Source organism: Neoarius graeffei, chromosome 27, assembly GCF_027579695.1.
Source record: "Neoarius graeffei isolate fNeoGra1 chromosome 27, fNeoGra1.pri, whole genome shotgun sequence".
NCBI lineage: Eukaryota > Metazoa > Chordata > Actinopteri > Siluriformes > Ariidae > Neoarius > Neoarius graeffei.
In genome coordinates this window covers 7,379,940-7,398,392 of record NC_083595.1, presented here as the reverse complement: position 1 = coordinate 7,398,392, position 18,453 = coordinate 7,379,940, and the positions used below count along the sequence as shown (strand labels likewise).

General features: G+C 41.8%; 1 protein-coding gene across 1 annotated transcript; it reads left to right on the top strand.

The window, feature by feature from the left end:
- Window positions 1-1,862: 1,862 nt before the first annotated feature.
- Window positions 1,863-18,087, top strand: cbx6a (chromobox homolog 6a). Its single transcript, XM_060911866.1, has 5 exons — window positions 1,863-2,041; window positions 10,147-10,190; window positions 10,353-10,418; window positions 13,878-13,944; window positions 14,716-18,087. Exons 1-5 carry the CDS (start codon window positions 1,973-1,975, stop codon window positions 15,877-15,879), a joined length of 1,410 nt encoding a protein of 469 aa, XP_060767849.1. The 5' UTR covers window positions 1,863-1,972; the 3' UTR covers window positions 15,880-18,087.
- The last annotated feature ends 366 nt before the right edge of the window (window positions 18,088-18,453 follow it).

The following is an 18,453-nucleotide window of genomic DNA, read 5'->3' as shown; positions in this document are numbered from 1 at the left end:
ACACTTTTATTCACCACCATAAGTTGTAAAATGAATAGAAAATATAGTCAAGACATTTATTTTTCTGGCCATTTTGAGCATTTAATCGAGCCCACAAATGTGATGCTCCAGAAACTCAATCTGCTCAAAGGAAGGTCAGTTTTATAGCTTCTCTAAAGAGCTCAACTGTTTTCAGCTGTGCTAACATGATTGTACAAGGGTTTTCTAATCATCCATTAGCCTTCTGAGGCAATGAGCAAACACATTGTACCATTAGAACACTGGAGTGAGAGTTGCTGGAAATGGGCCTCTATACACCTATGGAGATATTGCACCAAAAACCAGACATTTGCAGCTAGAATAGTCATTTACCACATTAGCAATGGATAGAGTGTATTTCTGATTAGTTGAAAAGAACAGTGCTTTTCTTTCAAAAATAAGGACATTTCAAAGTGACCCCAAACTTTTGAACGGTAGTGTATATTATATTATATTATATTATATTATATTATATTATATTATATTATATTATATTATTCTATTAGTATATTATACTATTCCGGACTACCTCACCTTAACAGCTGCTAGTTTGTTTATACTGTTTATTTCATGTTTACCTCAAGTGCCCTTGACTGTTTGGTTATTTGAACCAATTTGTGTGTGTGTATATATATATATATATATATATATATATATATATATATATATATATATATATATGAGTGTTTAGTCTACGTCTAGTTCATGTCTAGAGTGTTTATACTGTTTATATTGGGGTTTTTTTTCAAATTCAATTTTTATTTATTGCATTGCCTGTTTGCACCGTGGGTCAGAGAGGACTTAAATATTATATTCTGGGTGCGATTTGCTGGAGGGGATCCCCCCCCCGGTTTTTATCTCTGCTGAAAAAAAATCCTCGGGGACAACCCCGTCAATAAAACAAACAAACCAAAAAAAAAGTTGACATGACAGGCATGTTGTGACACAGTTTCCTATGGCCTACATTGCACTCACTTTCAAAATGACCCGAAGTGGCAGCTTTGATGTTCACGAACGTCCCCAGCAAATAGATACATTGTAGATAATAACAATATTGCGTTCTATCGCAGGGATGCAAACAGCGCGCCTTTTGGCGGATGCCGCCTTTTTCACGGCCGATATTTTTTTTTTTTTAGGGGGGATGTTGGATTGTCTGATTATAATTTCAAAGTAGATTCTGTATTAAAATTACTAAATAAGCAAATCCGTTACAGTCCATGAAACAGGAAGTATAAGGATGAGAAAAAAACAGTTTAAATCGGAAAGCTGCGCACAACGTGAACTGCGCCATCAGAGCAAACTGTTCATTTAGTATTCGTGTATTTTAGTGATTTTCGAGTCGCTGCAATCCGGAGGGAGAGAAACATCACAGCAACGCGACAAGCAATGCGAACTTGGTTGTGTGTTAGTGTTCGTGTATTTAGTCAGAGAGATAGGAAGATGAATTTACTATCTCTGTTTTAGTGTTATTCATTTGATATCATCGGATGTTATTGAGCTGTTAGCCTATTGTTACCTTAATTTTGTGACGTTTCATGATTTAAAAAAAAAAAAAATCCCCCCTTCTGGTTTTTTGACAAATCGCACCCTGATTATATTATATATTATATTATAAAAGCCAGAATGCCTGGATGATTTGTCCAAACGACTTTAAAACTTTTGACTTCGAATTACAGAAACGCTTTATGGCTCACAAGATGGAAAAGTGTTTAATTCTTCCTGCCTTATTAAAAGCTGTTGCTAGGGCGACCAAGGGGGCGTGGCCCGATCTGGAGCACGTGACTCCCCCTTCTCTCTCTCTCTGCTCAGATGTCAGGCGTGTGTGTGAGAGAGAGAGAGAGAGAGTGTGTGTGTGAGAGAGAGAGAGAGAGAGAGAGTGTGTGAGAGTGTCGCCGCCGCCCGGACAGCGGGAGGAAAGGAATCATCCGGGGAAAGAAAAAACCAAACCAAAAGCATGGAACTGACGGCGATTGGGGACCGAGTTTTCGCGGCCGAAGCGATTCTGAAACGCCGCGTGCGGAAGGTGAGGGGGAAAAGGCGCGCGCGTATTAAGTGTTTTCGAGCAGGCGCGCGCTGCTGAAGGGGGTGGGGGGAGAACCGAGGCGGCTCGCGCTGAACAGCGGTGCAGAAGAGAGCCCCTTTAACGGGGGGGGAGAGGGGAGGCCTAGTTTGGCAAATATTCACCAGCCGCGCGCATAGCACTGAAAATACAAACAAATAAACAAACAAACAAATAAATAGATATAGGATCATCATTAAAAGAAAGCGAGCGCGCGGGATGTGCGTTGGAAGCTGAGCGCGTGCGCGGCTGGATTATACACATCAGTGCGTTGCGTCCCGAAAAGCTGTGTGGGCAGCTCAGCTCTGCTCAGCTCTGCTCTGCTCTGCTCTGCTCTCCTCTGCTCAGAGCGAACAAAGTGCACAGCGTGCAGCCATAGCAAAACCAGAATCCGTGCATGACGCCGAAAGCAGCAAGCTGCAGTGTGCATGACCTTCTTGAGCGAGTAACTGATTGATTTCCAACCCTGTCTCAGACAGTGTAGCCTGCAGGCCGACTGACTCTGTTATTACATGCTTATTGCACTTAGTTTTTTTTTTTTTTTAAATAAAAAATCTTGAAATGTACTTGCATTTTCAGTTGTGAGGCTGTAGCACGGAAAAGCCATGACATTCTGTCACCCAGACTCTTTCACGTTATTAAGGTCATCTGTGTAACCTTCAGCTTTGGTCCACTTGGAACTTTTGTACCAATAAATACAAAAGTCACTCTGGTTGTCCAAGATGGCCACCTTGGTAACATAACCCACACCACGTCTGTCTGATGCGCTTTGAGGTAAACATGTGTGGGTTTGTTTTTTTGTTGAGCTTCGTTTTAAAATCCTAATCCGACCCTTCTGCACGAAAAGTTTCAGCAGTCCTGAGAAAATCATTGCTCTATTCTGATTGGTCTTTTTGCCTTGACACTTCTGAAACGCTATTGGCTAGTTCGTTGCTTGGTTACGGTTACAAAAAAAAAACCCGAGCAAATTTCGTCAACAAAATGGCCGACTCAGGAACGCCGCGTTTCACTCTGTTTTATGGAATCAATTTTGTACCAAAATGTTCATACAGTACTTTTGAAACATCGAACAAAAACGACAAATCAAAATACAAAAAAACAAAAAGTCAAATTTTTTTTAGACTGGCAAACAAATTATTCGTGTAATCGTGCAAAATATCAGTCTATTACTCTTCAGAAACCTTTTATTTTTGTCCCGCGTCTTTCTCAGTTTTGTCTGACGTAATTTATTTTGGTTGCGATTCCAGCTTTCTCGTTTGCGCTCCCTGACTTTTTGCTTGCAGTTTTGGCACAAACTTGACGTGTGGGCGGGCTGTCCAGGAATGCATTCCCATTGGCTAACTTGTGTTTGACTGACAGCTACGCTCAGCCATTCCCCCGGAAGCTGTTGCGGTCACTGTTTGACGAGTGATCGATCCATTAACGGTAAACAAGGATGGAGTGGACTTCAGTGGCGACTATGATATTGAATTAATTCAACAAAGTGTAAATTCAATATCATAGTCGCCACTGAAGTCCACTCCATCCTTGTTTACCGTCAATGGATCGGTCACTCGTCAAACAGTCCGCCAGAATCCGAGTAAGGAATGGCTGAGCGTAGCTGTCAGTCAAACACAAGTTAGCCAATGGGAATGCATTCCTGGACAGCCCGCCCACACGGGAAGTTTGTGCCAAAACTGCAAGCAAAAAGTCAGGGAGCGCAAACGAGAAAGCTGGAATCGCAACCAAAATAAATTACGTCAAACAAAACTGAGAAAGACGCGGAACAAAAATAAAAGGTTTCTGAAGAGTAATAGACTGATATTTTGCACGATTACACGAATAATTTGTTTGCCAGTCTAAAAAAATTGACTTTTTTTGTATTTTGATTTGTCGTTTTTGTTTGATATTTCAAAAGTATTGTATGAACATTTTGGCACAAAATTGATTCCATACTGTTTGACGAAGAAATTTTGAGTTGAAAGCGAAAATGAAGAAAATACACCACCGTTCAAAAGTTTGGGGTCACCCAGACAATTTTGTGTTTTCCATGAAAAGTCACACTTTTATTTACCACCATAAGTTGTAAAATGAATAGAAAATATAGTCAAGACATTTATTTTTCTGGCCATTTTGAGCATTTAATCGAGCCCACAAATGTGATGCTCCAGAAACTCAATGTGCTCAAAGGAAGGTCAGTTTTATAGCTTCTCTAAAAAGCTCAACTGTTTTCAGCTGTGCTAACATGATTGTACAAGGGTTTTCTAATCATCCATTAGCCTTCTGAGGCAATGAGCAAACACATTGTACCATTAGAACACTGGAGTGAGAGTTGCTGGAAATGGGCCTCTATACACCTATGGAGATATTGCACCAAAAACCAGACATTTGCAGCTAGAATAGTCATTTACCACATTAGCAATGTATAGAGTGGGTTTCTGATTAGTTGAAAAGAACAGTGCTTTTCTTTCAAAAATAAGGACATTTCAAAGTGACCCCAAACTTTTGAACGGTAGTGTACCTACCAAAAAAAAAAGTACAAATTTTTGCCTTTCCGTGTTTAAGAAACAGGCCACAGAAAGACAAATAAACGACTGGCGTATGAATGCTGTGAGTTGGACAAGGTGCGATCGCAGGTTTACGCAGAAGTGAGGAAAGAAAACGGGGAAAACTACAAACCGGACTCTCTTAAAGTAAGGGTTGTTTTACCATCAGGGTACGCAAGCTAAAAATCACATTTAACACTTATTATCTTCAATATCAAAAGGCTTGACTAAATAAACTTGGTTGTTTATTGTAGCTCTGTGATAGCTCTATTTACCATGCAAAAAAAAATTGGTGATAACGTTATTTTTGGTGAATGTATGGCTATACATGTCATATTTAGCAAAATGACTCGTGTCATTTAGAAAAATGCTTTTTTGACCACAGGTAGCTCCAAAAGGGATGCACTTAAATCATTCTTTATATCATAAAACACATATTTGGTTCCATATCATTGGAAACATAGTTAAGTTTTAATGTTGAATGCCAGTAAGTTTTCAGACTATTTTGATCAAATTAGTATGGAATTGTGTCCAAAAAAATGTCCTCTCCGAGACAGCTAATTTTTCAATATAAAATAACATATCTAAAATGATTATTTTCATCCTAAAATGTGGTCAAGATATTGGGACATAAATATTAGAGACAACTAACACAAAGCTTACAGCCTTATATTTAAAAGTACTATGGAAGTCGTGGATTCTGAATTGTCAAAAAAAAAAGTCCTCTCCGAGAATCACTTCATTTGTTTCTCCCAGCCCTGCTTAAAGCTACACTTAATCTTCTTTATCTTATAGCAGATTGCATAAAACTACCATACACACATGTCAAAAAATTACTTGAAATCTGTTCTTTAACTTGTCCTTCACTTAAAAACTGGTACAAGAACCAGTTTGAATCAATTTGAATTTTGGACCCCTGTGACACAAACTTTGTACCCTGATTGTAAAACAACCCTTAAAGTAACGCAGGCAGCACTGGATCGGCATCAGAGACTAGAGAAATATCCGGGATCGGTCCTGAAAGATGTTACTTTTCAAGAATCACGAAAAGTCCTCGAGGGAAAAGCGAGAGATTTGCGAAAACAAGGAATGCTTTCGAAACTGATTCAAACGTGCAAGATAGTCTCGCGCCCTGATTGGTTCAGAAAACAAGAATGACAAATGTTGTGAACTTGAATGGCTTCCGAAGTATGAATTTGGCCCGATATATTATAAACAAGTAATCGTATGGTTCCTCGTAAAATTAAGGATCTATTTCACTCGTGATTTCAAAGTTTTGAAATTTTCAAAACTTTGAAATCACTCGTGAAATTAATCCTTAATTTTACTCGGCCCCATACGATTGCCTATACTAAATGAATGAACGCTGGAAACGTGTTGTACAGAACAAACGACGATCCAGTCGTTATCCTGTGAATGAACGGGGCGTTTCAGAAACTCAGTTCTTTTTAATTGGGTCCCGGTCGCAATGTACATCTCTCTACTTTATTCCTGAAGCTAATACTGTAGAAATCGTTATCGACGAAACTTCTGGTGACTCACAGAACTGATGCGAATAGCCAGCGTCAGATGTTTCGTAAAAAAAAATTGCTTTGTAAAATTTTTCAGTTTTAAGTGTTAGAAGGGAATTTGGTAGAGTGGATTCCTTTGCCAAGCCACATATTATCAACAATAAAATCAAATCAGTTGAATCTACAATGGTGCTTGAAAGTTTGTGAGCCCTTTAGAATTTTCTATATTTCTGCATAAATATGACCTAAAACATCATCAGATTTTCACACAAGTCCTAAAAGTAGATAAAGAGAACCCGGTGAAACAAATGAGATAAAAATATTATACTTGGTCATTTAATTATTGAGGAAAATGATCCAATATTACATATCTGTGGGTGACAAAAGTATGTGAACCTTTGCTTTCAGTATCTGGTGTGCAGCAATAACTGCAACTAAACGTTTGCGGTAACTGTTGATCAGTCCTGCACACCGGCTTGGAGGAATTTTAGCCCGTTCCTCCGTACAGAACAGCTTCAACTCTGGGATGTTGGTGGGTTTCCTCACATGAACTGCTCGCTTCAGATCCTTCCACAACATTTCGATTGGATTAAGGTCAGGACTTTGACTTGGCCATTCCAAAACATTAACTTTATTCTTCTTTAACCATTCTTTGGTAGAACGACTTGTGTGCTTTGGGTCGTTGTCTTGCTGCATGACCCACCTTCTCTTGAGATTCAGTTCATGGACAGATGTCCTGACATTTTCCTGTAGAATTCGCTGGTATAATTCAGAATTCATTGTTCCATCAATTATGGCAAGCCGTCCTGGCCCAGATGCAGCAAAACAGGCCCAAACCATGATACTACCACCACCATGTTTCACAGATGGGATAAGGTTCTTATACTGGAATGCAGTGTTTTCCTTTCTCCAAACATAACGCTTCTCATTTAAACCAAAAAGTTCTGTTTTGGTCTCATCCATCCACAAAACATTTTTCCAATAGCCTTCTGGCTTGTCCACTTGAATCTTTAGCAAACTGCAGACAAGCAGAAATGTTCTTTTTGGAGAGCAGTGGCTTTCTCCTTGCAACCCTGCCATGCACACCATTGTTGTTCAGTGTTCTCCTGATGGTGGACTCATGAACATTAACATTAGCCAATGTGAGAGAGGCCTTCAGTTGCTTTGAAGTTACCCTGGGGTCCTTTGTGACCTCGCCGACTATTACACGCCTTGCTCTTGGAGTGATCTTTGTTGGTCGACCACTCCTGGGGAGGGTAACAATGGTCTTGAATTTCCTCCATTTGTACACAATCTGTCTGACTGTGGACTGGTGGAGTCCAAACTCTTTAGAGGTGGTTTTGTAACCTTTTCCAGCCTGATGAGCATCAGCAACGCTTTTTCTGAGGTCCTCAGAAATCTCCTTTGTTCGTGCCATGATACACTTCCACAAACGTGTTGTGGGGATCAGACTTTGATAGATTCCTGTTCTTTAAATAAAACTGGGTGCCCGCTCACACCTGATTGTCATCCCATTGATTGAAAACACCTGACTCTAATTTCACCTTCAAATTAACTGCTAATCCTAGAGGTTCACATACTTTTGCCACTCACAGATATGTAATATTGGATCATTTTCCTCAATAAATAAATGACCAAGTATAATATTTTTGTCTCATTTGTTTCACCGGGTTCTCTTTATCTACTTTTAGGACTTGTGTGAAAATCTGATGATGTTTTAGGTCATATTTCTGCAGAAATATAGAAAATTCTAAAAGGGTTCACAAACATTCAAGCACCACCGTAGGATAATACTAAAGCTGTCCACCAAAGTTCATCCAAATCCGTTCAATACTTTTTGAGTTGCGTTGGGAAAAGTTAAAAAATCCTGGATCTGCTTACAAATCCGGATTTGCATCAAAATCGACTTAATTGTTCCTTGGCCCATGGCTCAAGTTTTCCTCAAAATTTCATTAACATCTGTTCACTACTTTTTGAGGTACGTTGTGAACAAACAAACAGAGACGAAAACATAACCTCCTCCAACACAGCTGGATGCGGTAGTGAAGTAGCTAAATAGGTTCTCTGAGGTCACCTCTTCATACCATCCTCCTGTTTCTAGAAGGGATGATCACGGTATCCAGGCTAACGTTTGAAAAGATTGTCCTCCGTCGTTATTTATTGTTTAATACCTTAAGCATAGCCACTACTTTTGCCCATCAAGTCAAAGTCCCTCTCGGGCCAGAATCTGGTCTTCCCAGACAGTCTCCTGTCCCAGTACTAACCATCTCTTTGAGGCGTATGGGTGCGGCGCTGATCTCTGTTTCGATAGCCCTCGGCCTCTCGCCTATAGAGCGTGCACGTGACGTCACGAGGTCACGTGATATTCGTTATCCGTCATTTTGGACGGCAAGGTCACGCATAGAACTTAGACGAACCCGTTCTAATTATCAAGTGTGTGGGAGTAGATCTTTCGAGAATGGTTATATCTTGTTCAGCATTTGGTTGTACTAATAGACAGGGCCAAAAGGAGGGCCTGTCATTTTATAGATTCCTGAGGAGAGACGCGCAAAATGGGTGTCCGCTGTGCGAAGAGAAAACTGGTGCCCCAGTTCTACCAGCCGAATTTGTAGTGAACACTTCATATCAGATTGGTGTAATCTTCTAATTCAATACTCCTAGTACAGCTGTTAAGTTGATTTTCGGATTGAATGATAGCTGCATACTTAGAAACTAGACAGTCTCTAACATTTAAAATGGCTATGCCTAGCCCTACTACCCTGGCCTAGTCTATGACAATGTTTTATCTTTTTGGCTCATATATGCCTTTGAAAGGCCAATCCATAGTAGGGATGGCGAAAACGAAAAAAAATCTTGACCGACCACCGAGCCTCATTAGCCTGTTAAAGTCGGTTAACCTATGAGTTTAAACAGGGATGCAACCGGCGGATGCGCCTTTTCCACGGCTGAATCACCGCGTAGACCCGATTTTTTATCTGGAACCCGTCATTATCTGGAACCGAGTTTAAATTTTGAACATTCTTACGATAAAACGTCCTGCATAGTCTCTTTATGATAAACGTCTTAATGCCACTTACCCGTGAGGTTATCAAGTAGACATTCTTCTTCGGAACCTTCCAGAGGTATAGTTGGGATGCCCATCCCGCAACAAAATATTTATAAGCTTCCAGGCTCTTGTAAGCTTTGAGGGCTTTGCCAATGTAACACGATTCACGATTAACGAGAAAATTGTAAATGTCGTGGTAGGCCAGATCGGGCAAATCGCCGGCACCGCAGCTCCGAATTTCCCTGAGCAAGGATTGCGGCAAGTTGTATGGATCTGCAATCCCCAACCTGGAACACTTTTCCACGTAACGCTGCCTCACGTCACCTTCAAGATGCTGAACAAACTTAGACAAGTAATCGCGCGATGTAGATGGGGTATTTTCCGTATTTTCTTGGGGATTACTGCCTGGATCCATTACGCTCACGCAAGGTAAACTATCCTGATGCCGTCCAATATGCCGGAGTGGGCGGAGTACACACGTGCGGGTCACGTGACTGCACATCCTCTATACAGCCACAGTGGGGTCCTCTGGTAACCGCGAGAGTTTGACTCCCTACTCACATCTGTATTGCAGTGTGCCTTGCCAAACGATATTAGGTACCGTTTTTGTGGTGGTCTTTGGTATGACCCGACCGCGAGTAGAACTCGCGATCTCCCGGTCGAGAGGCGGACACGTTCACCGCTAGGCCAACACTTTTGCCCGTACCGACTGTAAAGTAACAAGTAACCGGATGTCATGTCCATGATTTGCACAAGGAATAAGAAAGTGGATGATTTGAGGTTTATAATTACAGAAAAGATTTTGGATAAAATTACTTGCTCGAAACATTAATCTTGTAGCTTTGTTGCAAAAATAAAGAAGCAAACCTGACTGACTGATCGTTGAATAAAGGGGAAAATTGTGGAAATTAGATTTTTGTTGTTGTTTTTTTGGCTCAACTGTTCCTTTAACCGGAGTAACTCAGGCTGTACTTTTTTTTTTTTCAGGGCAGCATCGAGTACCTGGTGAAATGGAAAGGATGGGCGTTGAAGTAAGTGGGAAATGGAGATTAATTAGACTTATCTCGCCGTAATGAATTGCCGTGTGGTAAACAGTGTGTCTGAATTATTTTAATCAAGCCGTCTCACAGCTGTCTGCATTTAAAGATGCTTTCTCAGGTTTCCTGTTTAACATTGTTGGGCTTAATTTGCAGGCACAGCACATGGGAACCCGAGGAGAACATCCTGGACGATCGGCTCATCGCGGCGTTTGAGCAGAAGTAGGTTCCTGATTATCGTTCGCTTTATAGCGCGAGAGGCAAGAGACCATCCGATGTTCCGAGATCGTCCACCCATACCCTTAATCCCACTCCTGATCCATAAGACTGTTTCTTTTCTTTGTGTGTCGTTTTTAATTTCGACTTGCTCTTGCTTTACGTTTATTTTCCTGTTCCAATTCAATGCTTTGTTGCTTGTAAATACAGAACTAAGCTGCGTTCACGTCCTCCAAACTGCCTGCACATGTAATCCTGTGGGAAGCAGCAGCTGCTTTTCAAAAGCTCCACCATCTGCAGTTTTTTTTGCTCGCGATGGAGTTCGCAAAGTTAAACGAAACTCAACTTTTCATAAAAGCGCCAAAGGACGTTAAGCACTTTTTTTTTTTTTTTTTTTTACCTCCTGACCGATCCTTGACTTGCAAGTGACGTCAAAGCAAAATCGAAACCCGGATGTTGGCCATGTTGGTGGATGTAGAAACGCACGGTCAAGCGACATTCCATACAAAACATAGTCACGCGTGCGCAACTCTCTTTGTTTTTGCACTGCTTCAAGCGTTCTTTTAGCTGTGCCACATCTTTGTGCTGTATATGGTTGTGGTCACAGCAGTACTCGGGACCGTGGCACGTTCCAATTTTTTAGAATTCCGTCCGTGATTCGGAAAGAGGGCGAGAAAACTCTGAGGCTTAGTACGGAGAGGAGACGAGGGGATCAGGACATTTTGTCCAATAGTTAAGACATTTCGTCCGAAGCCTTTTTCAGACGCACTATCAATTATTTTATATTTCAGGTATTCGCGAACGAAGCCCCCAGCGAGAGCGCTGCTCTGCACCTAAAGATTTAACATGATCCAGCCGGAGACATAGACATGCAAGGGAGCAGCCTGCAATGACAAGGGAGTTAAACTCATCCCAGGGTCAGCAAGTGGCACAGGCCGACGTGATTACACCCCTTAGTACGCTCTTTAGTGTTGAAGCTGCTTCGGTCAAATTCCATTGAGAATTCCTCCTTTTTTCGAACAAACAAATACCTGAAATATAAAATAACTGATAGTGCGTATGAAAAAGGCTTCGGACGAAATGACCTGTGTTCGTACTCGATGGTCAGTAGAAGCGTCTTATCTTCAGAAAAGTCTGACTTTTTTAAATAATACGGGTCAAAACCACACATATCTATCTTTCCTTTGTGTTGAATCTTTGCTCAACCGTTCAAATCGTGGTAATAGTGAGAAAATTCAGCATTGTTTACAGACACGCTTTCAGCGGCTGCCATCCGAATTGCTTTGTAGATCCACCATCACGCCGTAGCGCATTTTGATCATGTGGTTGCAAGTCATCTACACTACCGTTCAAAAGTTTGGGGTCACCCAGACAATTTTGTGTTTTCCATGAAAAGTCACACTCTTATTTCCCACCATAAGTTGTAAAATGAATAGAAAATATAGTCAAGACATTTTTCTGGCCATTTTGGAGCATTTAATCGACCCCACAAATGTGATGCTCCAGAAACTCAATCTGCTCAAAGGAAGGTCAGTTTTATAGCTTCTCTAAAGAGCTCAACTGTTTTCAGCTGTGCTAACATGATTGTACAAGGGTTTTCTAATCATCCATTAGCCTTCTGAGGCAATGAGCAAACACATTGTACCATTAGAACACTGGAGTGAGAGTTGCTGGAAATGGGCCTCTATACACCTATGGAGATATTGCACCAAAAACCAGACATTTGCAGCTAGAATAGTCATTTACCACATTAGCAATGTATAGAGATCTTGCAGTCACGTGACCGGAAAGTACACAACCGCCATCTTGTCGGTCAAAAACACCGCTGAATACTGCTGCACTCGTGTACAGAATGGATCAATTTCAACCGACGGACTACACGGCTAATTTTTCTAATGAACAGATAACTAGATATATGTCTAAAATAAACGATCTACAGATTTGTGACCCTTATGGCTTACCGGACGGAGTTTTCACGACCGGATTTTGAACTGCCAGCGGAATACCCGGACGTGTATAATTACCTCATTAACTTTCCCTCGCTGTTCAGTGGTGAAGCACTGCGTGCTTATAAATCTCTGGACAGTTATCGCTACAGAAATTCAGGATTTGTCAGCGACTCAGATGTGGCATCTTGTAAACAAGAATCCTCATTGGATGGGTAAGTCACTTAAGTATTGAGTATAGCACTGACCAGCCGATTATAGAATAGAATAAGGTAATTCCAAATCGTCCGTGTTGTTTACATGGATCTGGCGTTGGAGAGGCAGAGGCTTGGCAGTGGAGATTTGAGTGGCTGTTTTCTGAGCTTAGTCAACAGGCCGGCTCTGCAGCCTCGCTTTTGCTTCCGCTCCCGGCACCGCCTCCTTCGCTTTGCTTCTGATAACAATCCACGGAGACCCCGCTGGTCTCGCTATCTCGTCCGGAATTTTTTTTTTTCTCGTCCGGAATGTTGTGCATGCGATGGAAATCGCTACAAACCGTCATTTTCTGCTGGAAACCAATGTCCAGTAAGTCCATACGGTTGTGGATATTGAAGTCCGGTACAGACGAACAACACGCAAAAATACACACAAAAAAACATAAAAAAACGTGCACAGGTAGGGAGAGCTTGTAGCCGCAGCCGTTGTAGTAGAATTGTATATAGTAGGGTTTTCCAGAAGAAAAGGTAGGAGTAAAAGCAGAAGTAGACCCAGAAGTAGAAGGCGGAATATGGCGTTTGACCGACAAGATGGCATCTGTCACAATCTGGATCGGCTGTGACGTCACATGCAAGTGGTCCATTGAGTGCATTTCTGATTAGTTTAAAGTGATCTTCGTTGAAAAGAACAGTGCTTTTCTTTCAAAAATAAGGACATTTCAAAGTGACCCCAAACTTTTGAACGGTAGTGTATAAGGTCGCCAATAAGGTGGGGATCAGGGCGAGAAAAACAACACGGAAGATAAAGCGTTGGTGAAAAAATAAACCTTGTACTAACATGAGTGAACATGAGATATATGACATGTTTGTTTAACTTTTTACCAATATTCCAGTGTTGCAGTATAAATAAGAATAATGGCTTTTTTTTTTTTTTTAGCGGGATACAGTCAAGTCACACAAGCCGCTCAAATTCTTTTGATTTTTCGCCTCTAAAGCTACAACAAATACAGTCTCCTAAATCTAATCCCCAGAGTAAGCTCGGTTAACTAGTTCGTCAGCCAATACTAGCTGTGACTGGTTAGAGTGTAGTTATGGTCTGAAAAAGTCTGAAAGTTCTCATTAAAAATCAGCAAAGTGTACTTTGTGTGTTGCTTCTTTATCACTTCTTTTATAACCCAGTTTGTTTAAATGATTTGCAAAAACTGCTTGAATAATGCGAGAGTTATGTATTTCTTTTACTTTAACACTCATTCTGATTGTTATGGCTCCACGATGATGTAATGTTATATCCTAATGCCATTCCCCCCCCCTCCTCATCTGTACAGGGAACGAGAGCAAGAGCTTTACGGCCCAAAGAAGCGGGGACCGAAACCAAAAAACTTCGTTCTCAAGGTTCGAATTTCTCTCTGTTCCGCATCATTGCTCTTTACTCTGAATGGAAAGAACATTTAGCTGCGCATTCTGGCCCGCGTTCCCCAACCCAGCAGAATAACGATGATTATTACATGGCTAAGAGTGTAATAAACTCTTCTGGTGATTTTAGGCCGTGGAGGTTCTGGGAGGTTTTCTTGACATTGGCTCGAGTGTGCTAGCTGGGACAATTCAAACATTGTTTTTATGGCAAGTGTTAAAATGAGAAAATTATAGAGACAATGCAGCATGTGTATAAACGTCAGTTCAGTCCAGCGGGATCAGTAACACTAGTCAAGAGGAATGATGAACTCCAGAGAAGCTTGGAAAAGGTTAAAAGTGCTTCACTATCCAAAGTCGGTTTGTTTTCTGAAGACTTTCTGATCAGGATTTTTTTTTTTTTTTTGCTTCTTCCATACAGTAACGTTAAAAGACATAATGGTGGCAGAGATTAACCAATTTCTTTTGTTCCCTCTATGATGCACTTAAGCGGCAAGAAATGTCACCATTATACATAAATCACATATACTCAGACAAAATGTTAGCATCCTTAAAAGTTCTGTGTAGAATCCTACAACAGAGGGCTTCCATTTTCAGAAAAACTTCCCAGTAGAACCGTATAGAAAGCTAAAGAACCAGGAATCAGTATGACGTAATGAAATTATGCTCAGTTTCAAGTGTGGACAAATCTGATATAACACAATTACTAACATTTAGGTTATTTAAATGTAGGTGATATTTTTCCTCCCCCAGGCACGTGCACAAGCAGGTGAAACGTCGTCCCGTGGCACCAGTACCCGTCATGCCCCTCCGTGCTCTTCCTCCTCATTGCCGGCTCCTCCTAACCCTTCGTCTTCATTAACTCTGGCGCCGACTCCCAGGTTGCATTCTCTGGCTGCCTCACACAAGCTGAAGAAAGACATCCATCGCTGCCACCGTATGTCTCGGCGACCTTTGCCCCGACCCGACCCCTTAGCAAACCCAGACGGTTCCTCCTTCCTCTCCCGCTTGCCAATCTCTCCGTTTTCTGAGACTGTGCGCATTTTGAACCGTAGGGTCAAACCACGTGAGGTCAAGCGTGGTCGGATCATTCTCAACTTAAAAGTTATTGATAAATATGGCACTGGGACGACTAAAGGACACCAAGGAAGGATGCCGATACCATCTCGGAATCGTATCATTGGGAAGAGGCAAGGGGACATGCCCTACAAGCCGTTTCAACCACCCATGAAGATGCCTGGCTTTCCTATGTACGGTCAGCCATTTGGGCTCCAGCCGTGCCCCCCTGCTTCAGCTTCAACTGGTATGAGAGCAGGATCTGCTACTGGAAATAAAACCAGAGCCCGTTCTTCAGCAGATTCTTCCAGGGTTCGGATCCAGTCGCCTCCTTCTCCGTCCAGCTTCAGCGGCACTGAAAGTAACGCTCCCTCTTCACCACAAATCCAGCCCCGTCGGCGAAAAGCCCAGCTTGCTGCAACCTCATCCCCACCTCTGGCACTGAGCACAGAAACCTCGTCCCAAGCCCATAATCGATCCACTGGCACCAGATCTGGATCTTCAGCACCTTGTCTACCCTCCTCTCCGCCCCTGTCTTCTTCTTCCTCATTATCATCGTCACCAGAAGACAAAAAAGGAAGGGCACAGAATCTCTCGTATGTGGCTAGAGGCAGGAAAAGAAAACCACGCCGCCGATTTCAGACATCCAGTCCCTTGGTTGATGGCACTGAGAAGGCAGTGCCCAAACAAGGTGACCCCGACTGGCATCCTAAGCGGACGCCCAGCTGCGCCAATGTTGTTGTGACTGATGTTGCAACTAACCATCTTACTGTCACCATTAAGGAGTTCTGCCAGTCTAGAGCTGCTTCTGGACCTCCATCACCGTCCCACACCGAGAATGCCAAAGCTTCCACCACCTAGTCTTCTCAAGTTAGCACTAACAGTATCCCATTTACCCCTTAACCCCAACAAGAACTTGCCGTAAGAATATTCCCAAAAAAACCAACGTTGCCATCAATGAAATTGAAACATATTTTTTAAAGAAACTAAGTTATCTATCTATATATACAGTATATATATCTATATATCTATATGGACATGCAGGGAGTTCACACTCTGCTCGTCCCGAGTGTATTCCTTTCAACTGCATAATGGCCCGAGAGATTCTGTGTCTTTGGTGACCTTGTTCTTCATTGACCATGGGGAACTCTAGGGCTTCAAGACAAACAAAATATCATATTGTAGTAATATTGCTTCATATTGCGATTGCAATAAGCCTTGCAATATATTAAAAATTGATCGGTGAATCCCTGATATGTTTGCGGCAACTGGATCCGTTAGAGGGCTTGTCTGCATACCGCAGCCTTCTGCAATACGTCAGTACTGCAAATGTCAATATAATTGCAAAAGTGATTAACAAGATACATTACATTTAACCCTAGAACCGTGCCTGCTTTTTGGTGCCGTCAGTGCTGTAGCCACCTTAGCATGAGCAGTGAGTGTGAGTAGGTTATGCTTTGGTGTGGTTTGTCAAGAGTGCAGCGTGTATTGTAATCAATCCATCCTTCTCCACCATAGATTCCAACACAGACCATTTATTTGCACGCACAATGCAAGATCCTTCTTACAACCTTTCAGTTCTGCCCTTGTACCCTACTCCCTTACTGGCCAATATGTCCACCAAGACTCTAAACTGCCGGCGTTTTCAAAAATACACCAAGGACTGCATCTCAAGATTGCTACTGTACATCATTTCTCGTCCCTGTTTCCTGGAGTCGTTTTTGTCTTCTGGAGTAACCATAGTTCGTATTTGGTGTGATTGGTTTGGTGTTTTATGGGCTTTCAAGAGAAGTTGGACTGGTTTGAGAACTGTGAAGCAGTGACTTTAACCAAGTTCTACAAATGTATAGCCTTGATTGATGAAACCTTCATGAACAACTTGGAAAGGTTTGTTCATATTTTGTGATAGCACCACATGTTGCTTCTCAAACTGGTCCAGCAATCAGGCTTTTGGTCCAACTGGGTACTAGCATTGACAGATCAGACCTGGGATAAAAACATTCTAACTTTTCTTATGTTTTTCTGAGCTTCCTGCAAAAGGGCTCTTGTGAATATGAAGGGCGGTTTTGTAGGTTTTGGGGTTTCATCATTGCTCGTGTCCAATTTTGGATGCGGTTCAAGTGAAATCACCATGGATTCAGAGCAAAACCGGATTTTGGACTGATTCTGCAAATGTATTTATGGCTGCTTTACGAAAAGAGAAATGAAGTTGATGGTGAATAGGATCATGCCGGCATCACAAAGTTCATATGGCAGCTAACTTGGCTAACTGTGGTGAAGAAGAATAATGCAATGTGAGAAGGCTTATTTATTTATAAGACTCATTTGATGAAGCAAAGCCACCAAATCACAAATAATCCTGCGCGAATCTTAATTAATGTGCCTTTGGGAACTTTGGGGAGAGGGGGATATTGGGAAATGTGTTTTGGTGGGGGCTTGGCTTTAGATATTATTTTACATGGGTTTTTTTTTGTCATAGTGTAAACTTAGTTTGTAGTTTATTTCTTTTTGAGGTAACATACTTATAAATTGGTAGCAGGCCATTGGACAGGACAGGGCATTTTTACTTGTCGGCAGTTTTCTGTACCTGACCAGTCAGCTGTAAGACTGCCGTTTGGAGAAATTTAGAACAAAAATACATTTTTGGTGAAAAGTGAACCGATTTAAGTAACTTTCATCACTGGGATGTTCTGTTAGCTAATTAGCAGCTAACCAGCTGTAGTTGTATATGAGGGCGGATTCGAAGTTGTTGACTTGATTTACGTCAGGAATTTACGATTTAAAGTAATGTCAGGATTGACATGAGAGAGTTCTCTGTATTCACAGTCAGGTCACGCAGGTACCTCATTTTCTGGTTGTCTCATTCAGATTTGTCGGAACAGAATGCAACATTTGTCTTGAATAGATGCATTCGACGCATCCCTTGAGCAGCAGACTGAAGAACGCTTATATTTGTAGTCATGCACAATGTTGATATTAACTCTACACGACACCGATCTGCCATAACATGATGACCACTGACAGGTGACGTGAATAACATTGATTATCTCATTACAAAGGCACCTGTCAAGGGGTGGGATATATTACGCAGCAAGAGAAGAGTCAAAGTTGATGTGTTGGAAGCAGGAAAAATGGGCAAGCGTAAGGATCTGAGCGACTTTGACAAATCGTGATGGCGAGATGTCTGGGTCTGAGGATCTCTAAAATGGCACATCTTGTGGGGTGTTCCTGGTATGCAGTGGTTAGTACCGAACAAAAGTGGTCCAGGGATCCGAAGGACAACCGGTGAACCGGCGACAGGATCATGGGTGTCGAAGGCTCATTGGTTTGCATGGGGCACGAAGGCTAGCCCATATGGTCCAATCTCACAGAAGAGCTCCTGTAGCACAAACTGTTGAAAAAGTTAATGCCGACACCTTTCTGTTTTAGCCAATG